Raw genomic sequence first — 8897 nt, 5'->3', positions numbered from 1 at the left:
ATTCACATGGAGGAAGAGTTGGAGGAGGAGCAGGCTTCTAAAGCCAAGTCCCCCACCCATACTTCCCTATTGGCTGTGCCGTGTTCACATCATTACCCTTAAACACTTCCCTTCAGAAGCAACTAGTGCTCCTGAGTCATGTTTATTAAGAGAAGGTGAGGGGGAAGCTCCCTTATATGCAGGACAAATATCATAATGTGCTATGGAAACGACAAATCCCAGGGACAAGAGCACCTCTGTTTAATAATTATAGCTTTACACATGCTTTCCAACTAGTGTAGACATTAGGCCTGTTTCCCGGTGTCAACTACAAATTTTTTAAAAATTAGAGCTGCATTAGCTACCATATCTTGCAAGAACACTGGTTTTTAGTCGTACTGTGTACGGCAATTGGAATGGTGATTTATTAAATCATCACATGTCAATTAGGATGTTATCTCTTATCAGATCCAGTTGACTTATTTCATCAGATACACTATTCCAAAGGAACACATGGGTAAAATTTTCCAAACCATGACAGACAAAGGGAAAAAAAGAATAAGCATTTTTTCCAATTCAGTTTCATCCCACGGCAATAAAGGCTGGTCTTGAATACAAAACAGAAATTGGCTTCAAGGACAGATGAAGGGAAAACAGAGGACATCAAATTGTTCCAGAAACAGTTCTGGAACCCTGTGGAACTAGAATAATCTATGTCAGCTAATTTAAAAAGCAGGTGCATTCGTCATCTCCTACTGCAAATATATAAAAGCCTGAGAGTGGAAGTCATGTTGGAAAGTTACTCTGCAACTTTGGTCTACTCTAAGGGTTGCAGAATGTCCACAAGCATCAGTGAACATTTCTCTTTATTATGTGATCTCTTTTGTTCAGTTCTGGCCTCAGCAAAATAATGTAACATTTAGGGAAAAAGATGCAACCTAGCAGCCCAGCACTGGAGGCTAAGATGGAGAAGATCTCCACAGCGACCATGTATTTCCCTTTGGTGCTCAGATAGGTGGGAAGAAAGGATAACCAAACACTGCAAAACACAAGCATGCTAAAAGTGATTAGTTTGGCTTCGTTGAAACTGTCAGGTAGTTTTCTAGCCTGGAAAGCTACAGTGAAGCTCACAATAGCCAGGAAGCCCATGTAACCCAGGACACAGTAGAACATAGTCACAGACCCCTCATTACATTCAAGTACAATTTCTTCAGTCACTGAATTCATGTCAATATCTGGAAATGGAGGATTAATTGCCAGCCATACGGTACAAATAATTCCTTGAACAAGAGAGCAGAGAAGAACAATGGAGTTGGCCACCTTTTTCCCTACCCATTTTTTCATGCTGCTTCCTGGCTTGGTGGCCATGAAAGCCAGAACCACTGTAATGGTTTTTGCTAGCACAGAAGAGACAGCCACTGAGAAGACCATGCCAAATGCAACTTGACGGAGGAGACACATCACCTTCACAGGATGGCCAATAAACAGCAAAGCACAAGGGAAGCAGAGCAGGAGGGAGATGAGGAGGGTATAGGTGAGGCTCCGGTTGTTGGCTTTGACAATAGGAGTGTTGCGGTGCATTATAAAGGCTCCTAGCACTAGAGCAGTGATCAAGGAAAAGAAAAGTGCAAAAATAGCTAAGCTCATCCCCAAAGGGTCCTTATAAGACAAGAAGGTTATTAGCTTTGGAATGCAGTGATCTTTTTCCTTGTTTGGATAATGATCTTTTGGGCACATTGTACAAAATTCTGCATCTGAAAAAAGAAGATGAAAAACATTTTCAGATCTTGCTTTTTGCAGTTGTTGCCAAGAAGCTAAGAATTGCATTTAGGAATAGGATTTCCTATTTTTAAAATAGGATTTCCTATTTTTAAAATTTCCCCTTTTTAAAATCAAATCATGATGTCTTCCTTTTAAGACAAAAGTGTGTGCTTGTGTTAATGCACAACATTCAAGGTAAGCTCTGCACCCAGCTCCCCCCCACCCATGTCCTGACATCACACACTCAACGTTTGCCCCCACAATCATCCTCACAACCTGGCACCTCTGACTTACTCTAAAATATCCTCACAGCTTGAACTGCCTAGGAAAAGAAAAGGGCTGCAGAAAAAGACACTACTTATTTATCTGGTCAAATGCAGCACTCGAGCATCACCATGAATTCAAAAACTACTTCCCTTTAAGAAAGGTACCTAGTATTGTGCACCGATGCATTTCTTTCATTTCTTTGGTTCCAAGGTGAAAAGTGCCCATAACTACTATTTTGAGTTGGTTGATATCAGGATAGTTTCCAGGAATACTAGGTAAAGAACTTCTCGGCCAGTAATTACTACCATCACCACCTACAAACCACTTGAACTAAGAGGACCTTTGTGCCATTGCTACCACACTCTTGACTAGATGTGCCCAACAGTGCAGAATGTTAGACGACTCTGGGTGCTGCATATTCTACCTTTCTCATGAGACATCTTCCCTTTTGGACATGGAGCACAATCGTAGCAGCAAAATGGCTCCCCCTCTTTTTTCTTCTTCTGGTAGCCAGGTTGACAGTTGTCGTTACAGAGTGAAAGGGGCATTACCTACTCAGGAATGTGAATAATTAGCATTGAGAATATATATTTATCAAATAGCACGATAACATCATTATCCTCACAGTATCATCCTTGGATTCTGTCATATTAGTGCAGGTGCTCATGAGGTGTTGAGCAGTGTCTTGAACTGGGATGGCCAGTCTTTTTACTTTCTTTGCTGGTAGCATTCCCTGTCTTCATTAACCTAGTCAGACTAGATTCCATAAAAAGGAAGTTGGAATAAAGTAGGGATGAAGAGAACTTAGAGGAACTTTGTTGTTTTAAACAATGGCGGAGGTTTGTTTGGGTATATTGAATGTATATGCACAACACACCCAAAGCTCATCCTTCTCTGACTGAACTAGCTAACTGAAAGGCTTGCTCTCCAGACTCTATTCATCTTAAAGATACAGTCATATGTATCAGCATGGGCTGCAGAATAGAAGAGAGGGGGAGTCAGGGAAATGTGTGGTGGTTTGTGTGCAAGGGAGAGTAGAGAAAAGAAAGGTGGAGGGTGGAGGTAAAAAGGAGTGAATGTGAAAATTGGGGGTTAAAGTGAGTTGCAAAAAGAAGAGAGAACAAGGAGTGTGAATGGGCTTGAATATGAAAGCTGGTGTATCAGGGTCTGAATAAAAGCTCCCAATAAGAGCAGTCTACTTGAAGAATGGAAACAAAAATGTAATGTCTTGTCTTTGTCTTTTTGTGTCACAAGTCACTGATAAAATAAACACAGCATTAGTTAAAAACACATATCATTGTTATAATATAATATCTTTAAAAAATGTACAGAGAAATGTTTATATTTGCAGCAGGAAAATTGGAATATCCTATACACGCTCACACACTCCATTCATCACAGTGGGACTTCTTTGCAAGCAAAAAAAAAAAAAGGCTTCACATTTTGCCAATATATACACTCTGAGAAAAAGACTATAGAAACATACTGAGGAACTGACAAACGATTGTTTCTCCTCTCCCTCCCTCCTTTTGTTTTATGGCAGCTAAAGGCAATAGTTTTGTCCCACCTGGTTAAAACTTCTAGGCCACACAATGGCATCTTCATCAATGCTCAGATGTTTGCCATGAGGAGCCCAAGGATTCATTCTTCCAACTTTCATTCTAACAAATGACTTATTGGGGAAAGTAATCAGATTTGTAATATCAAACCCCATTGTCAATTCTCCATTCTCATTCAAGTGCACAGTTTCTCCTGCAGTGTTGTTAAATGAGATGCTCCTCAGAATAGGATGAAGCTAGGTGGGATGGAAAAATAAATCAGTGTTGGAATTGCATTAGTATCCAAGATATTTCCTCTACCCTTGTATCCCACCCCATTCACTTAGATTTGAGGGTGGATATTTGTTCATAGGGTTAACTACACCCTGTGAATCACAAATGCATTTTAAAATTTGTGTCAAAAGTTCCCCATAATTCTCTTCCCTTAGAAGGAAAGCAAGCCCTTCTAATGCATTTGACATTTGTTGAAAAAAAATTCTCTTCTACCATGCCTTCCCAAGATTTCAGCACTTTATAATTCTTCATTTTAAAATGTTTTTATGATGTTTTCTTATCTTTATTATGTAGGGAAATGATGCTCCACTCATACTACTTTGTTGTTGTTCATATTTTGATGTTTTGAAATATTCAGGAAAGGGTCATATATGTTGAAATTTAAATGAGAGAAATTCCATTGGTTTCTGATGTCCAAATGTCAATTTCAAATTACACAATTAAATTCAACAGCATTGAGACTTCATGAGGAATGGCTACAGATCACATACTCTTGAGACTTACAGCCTTCTCCAACTGATGACCTCCAAATGTTTTAGAATACAGTTTCCATAATTCCTGACCATCGTCCCTGCAGACTGAAAGTGATGGGAGTCATGGTATACACATCTGGAAGACATCAGATGGGTGAAGGCTGCATTAAGATCTTGTGCTCTCATGGTGAAGGCAGAATGCTGAGAAAAGTACTACCTTCCATGGCTGCATATTTTTAAGCTGTAGCTTCCTTCTTTCCACCGTGACTTTAGATTTGAATATGGATGAGTACATGGCATGTACTGAATTTGATAGAGCCTGTACAGCATTGTAGATACTATAGCTATGGCCAGTCATGCTCATTTCAAAGAAAGGCCCAGGAAGATTCTGCAGCCTCTCTTCTCCAGTACAAGTGTCCACATCATCTCCATTAAAATGGGAATTTGGAAATGAACAGCCAAATGCTTGCTCCCAGAATGGTCGGATGAAGCCATCTCCTTTCATCAAATGAGGGTTTAATTTATGAAGAAAATTTTGGAATCCTGGCACCTCCTGTGAGTGGGCTGTGAAGGCTAAGGCACCATGGAAGGCTTCTATATCCCAGTCCTTGTGCATGGACACGGCTACAAGGTCCATCTGGGCTACCATAATCCACACTTTACCAAATGATTTCCCATACTCAGATTCTCCTTCATGCAGCAGTCCTCTCAATGTTATCATGGTCAAAGTTTCTCCATAGACAACAATAGTGTTGGCTTTACTTTTTGTAACATCTGCAAATATTTTGTTCCACTTTTCTTGCAAATTTAAGAAGTCACCAAAAAAGGCATTTATAGGAATTTTCTCGGTGAAGGCAGCACATATGTGGTTCTGAGAAAGTATTGGTAGTAGATAGCTCAAAAATAATTCTCCTGTTTTGTCATTCATGGTCATTAGACCCACCCAAATCCATTTGAAATGAAGAAGTAGCTGGACAATTGCCTTGTACTGATGGGTTTCAGTTGGAGCCATCCGATACAAGGACAGTGAATGAGAGTGATCCTTCAGCATGGGGACAAAATCACCGTAGGTGAACTAAAAGGGGGAAACATTCAGGAAGTTGTTTTACAAATTGATTTGCAAACCTATAGATGTGTTTGTGTGATTTTATGGAAAACTGAACATTCTGTTTAAAATTAATATAAGATGTGAGTTGCTTGTGAAGACTGCTCAGAGACTTCATTCAATGTAAAATGCTCCCCTATACTTTAAGGAGCGGATTTAAGGAGGCATGGGTATTTTATTTATTTATTTATATTTAATAATATTCTATGCTGCTCAAAATAAGTATTAAATTGATTTACAGAAGGAAGAATAAAATGCACATCACGAAAATTTAAAAGCAAAAGCAGGGCTTCTTCTCAGCCAGAATTCAGTTCCGGCTCCTCTAAGGTAGGCACCATTGCCATTAATAGAGAGCAAGGGAAGTATTCGTGGTGAGTTCTGGCACCTCTTTTTCTGGAAAAACAGCACTGGTTTCAGCCCTGAGAAACTTACACTTTATCCATTTACAGTTACATTACTACTTAAAAATGATTTATGAAACTTTTCTAACTGCCCACCTTTACTTTCCAGAATTCTTTGAATACTGGCTAAGATTTCAATGTTTGTGCTACATTTGTTTTAATGGAATATACACCTGCACAAGCAACCACACGACACCCTCCCAGGAAGGCAATGGAAAGACAAATAATTTGTCCCAGTTCTAAAAACCTGTGGAAATTTGTAGATGTCCAAGATGGCAGCCAAATGGTGGGTTGTTTCAGCGCCTAGTCCTCCTATGACTCCGATTAGGTTGTTCTGGACATCACAGGTATAATTGGGGACAAATCTGTACTGTGTAGAAAACAACTTCATTGCAACATAGTAGTTCCGCTTCTGACTGAAGTAGCTGTCAATGATGTGGAATCCCAAGGAAACATTAGGTAATATCTTGGGATTTTCATTAATCTCATTTACAGCAAATACCAAAGCCAGGACTTGCCGGTAATTCTTTGTCACAACACTGAAAAAAAGTTAGATCATATGTCACCAGGAAATTTAATAAAAAGTAAAGTGGCTTGGTAACTGTCATGTTTCATCAATAACAGAGTCGTACCTAGGTTCTCGGATGGCTTAATTGTCGAACAAATCGGCAGCCAAACATTGCAAACCCAGAAGGAAGTGTTCCGGTTTCCCCAAATGTTTTTCCAAAGCCAAACAGCCGACACAGCTTCTGCAACCAGTCGGAAGCTGTTCCTTGGTTTCCGAATGGTTTTGGGAGTCAAACGGAATCCCAGAATGGATTAAGTTTGAGAACCAAGGTACCACTGTATATGAATTAGTTGAAAGACTACTGAGAGGATTGCAAACTTGCAGGACCACATAGAACTGCAATATATAGAAAGTCATAGTCTGTATACATTATTACACCCTAATCCTGAGGCATTATATTGGGCATTGTGGGATTAGAAGACATCAGTTTAAAAATCATTTTAAAATGATCAGACTATATGTGAGATTCAGCAAATCATTTGTAGTTGAATGGATATTTTTAAAATGATTAATAGTGCCCTCTGAAATACACTATGTGCATCAGCCCCTCCAGTGTCTATTGATAAACATTCACATGTGCACTATCAATTCCTTTAAGGCTGCAGATAGTTAGATAGTTTAGCCTCAGGTGACAACCTTTGGCATAATACAGAAAAACAAAAGATCCTTACATGGGAAAGCTAGTATCAAGAGTAGGGTATTCAGTGAAGGAAAATGAATCAAAAAACAGTATCATCTGAGAGACAGCCCCACAAATTATGAAATCGCCTGACTTATAATACTTATGAGGAGTATAGAAGGGGCCATGGATGGCACATCTAGCAGCATGCTCCTGGAACTCACTGTGAGGTATCTGCAACAGCATTAGAAACATCTCCAATAACACTGTCCCAATTATGGTCATTCCCCTCTCAGTGCAGATGCCAGATTTTCCGCCTTCTTTCATAACAACAGGTATGTATAGCAGTCTGTCTTGAAATGCAGCAGCCTCTGCTGATGCAATATTTGGAGCCTGTATCCTCTATCTACATACATATACCAGAAAGCTATTTGGAATTGGAGCATGCTGGAGCTTACGTCCTTAGCTCCAGTTTTGAACACCAAGCAGGGTTTTTGAAAACATAGTTTGGCCTTTGTTTGCGTGTTGTTATGATTCAGATTCTGGAAACCAGGAGGTGGCTGGTCAAAAGGAGAAAAATATGGCGCATCTCCGAGACCTTAATGACAATCACAATGTATACAATTGAGAATGGCAAAACCTGTAATTAGCCTCCCCAGAGGAACCAGACACTTGGTGACATTATGTCTAACATACTTGCAGGAGGGGGAAAAAAATGTTGGCCAAAACAACCACAACCTTCCCTGTGTTCCTAAAGGTAGCTAAATTTCTGCTATTTTCTTGTCGTGGTTGGGCAGGGAGATTCCACAAACTGTTCAGAAGACTTAATGTACAGTAATGGTGGAAAACTGAATCCAGCCAGTGCACTAGACATTCGCCCTCGCAGGCCAACTTTGACAGGGGCCACCCACATGTCCACCAGCTGACATCATAACAATAACATGTGTCATCTTCAAAGGGTCCACTGAAAACAGAGCTTCACAGGAGCTAAAAAATGGGTACCTGACTGCACTGATTCCCCTACCTAATGAATGTTTTTTGGGGGAGGTAGATCTTTAAATGCTTTTATTGGTGAAGCTCTACTTATTTTAAGAACATCTGTGTATAGTTGTCAGACTGCTAAGGCAGCAATTGTAACCCCATTTACCTGAGAGTAAGAACTCAGTAAGACTTCTCAATTCAATAAGACTTACTTCTAAGTGGACATTGTTTGGATTTCGCTCTGATTCTTTTAAGTGATGGTGCAATAAATAGAGAACCATGCAGAGAAAGGATGATGCTCCAGTGGCTGCTATTTATTATATTGACAATTTATATACCACTTAATTACAACTGACTCTAAGTAGTACATTTAGACTCCGCATAATGTACCCTCGTTGATTTGGCAGACCTTTGACCTTCATCCTTGCTGCTACTGGAAATAGTGTGTGACGGCAGGGCTGACTGCTGCCTTACTGCCCATTTCAATCTAAGCTTTGGTCATGTGACCATGTGATCAAAGGAAGTCAGCAGTTTGTATTAAAATTAATGTCTAATTAAAACCCTCCCTAAGTGCTGGTATATTTTCCCAGGATTTCAAAGGTGGAATTGTCATTCAGAGGGAATTCATGAAAGGTGGCACTTAGTCCTGGATTTTAGGCAAGCCAATTGGAAAATTGCAGTTTTTTGGCATTTTTGTTTTTAAGAAAAGGCTCAAGAACTTTCAGAGTGTCCTGGTTTTTACTTTTTGGAATATGGCAACCCTACCCTCCCCCTTCTGACTAGGTCCAGCTCAAGGTGAACCACAAAATGGTGCTTCTCCCCCGCCCTCAGGCCCCCTGGCCAGTTTAGTGATGAAATTTTGCTTTATCTGAAAACAGTACAAAACCAGGCTTCTAAACACATCACTCTGT

At 39.9% G+C, this 8897-nt stretch overlaps 1 protein-coding gene across 1 annotated transcript; it reads right to left on the bottom strand.

Annotated features, from left to right (window-relative positions):
• Nucleotides 1-828: 828 nt before the first annotated feature.
• Nucleotides 829-8408, bottom strand: LOC128398765 (vomeronasal type-2 receptor 26-like). The gene is made up of 6 exons (XM_053360019.1): nucleotides 8377-8408; nucleotides 6066-6357; nucleotides 4530-5387; nucleotides 3575-3802; nucleotides 2432-2558; nucleotides 829-1733 (listed from the first exon to the last, which is right to left on the bottom strand). Exons 1-6 carry the CDS (start codon nucleotides 8406-8408, stop codon nucleotides 829-831), a joined length of 2442 nt encoding a protein of 813 aa, XP_053215994.1.
• Nucleotides 8409-8897: the final 489 nt, after the last annotated feature.

This window comes from Podarcis raffonei, chromosome 13 (assembly GCF_027172205.1).
Source record: "Podarcis raffonei isolate rPodRaf1 chromosome 13, rPodRaf1.pri, whole genome shotgun sequence".
In the NCBI taxonomy this organism is placed as follows: Eukaryota; Metazoa; Chordata; class Lepidosauria; order Squamata; family Lacertidae; genus Podarcis; species Podarcis raffonei.
Note: the sequence above shows the minus strand (reverse complement) of the source record. Positions and strands in the feature narration are given on the sequence as shown.

Coding starts and splice junctions, on each gene's coding strand:
- LOC128398765 (XM_053360019.1), bottom strand. CDS start 8,408: ATGAAGGTCAAAGGTCTGCCAAATCAACGAGG. Junction 6,358..8,376: donor GGTCTGCCAAATCAACGAGG/GTACATTATGCG, acceptor ACTTTTTTTCAG/TGTTGTGACAAAGAATTACC. Junction 1,734..2,431: donor GAAGATGTCTCATGAGAAAG/GTAGAATATGCA, acceptor TTCTTTTTTCAG/ATGCAGAATTTTGTACAATG.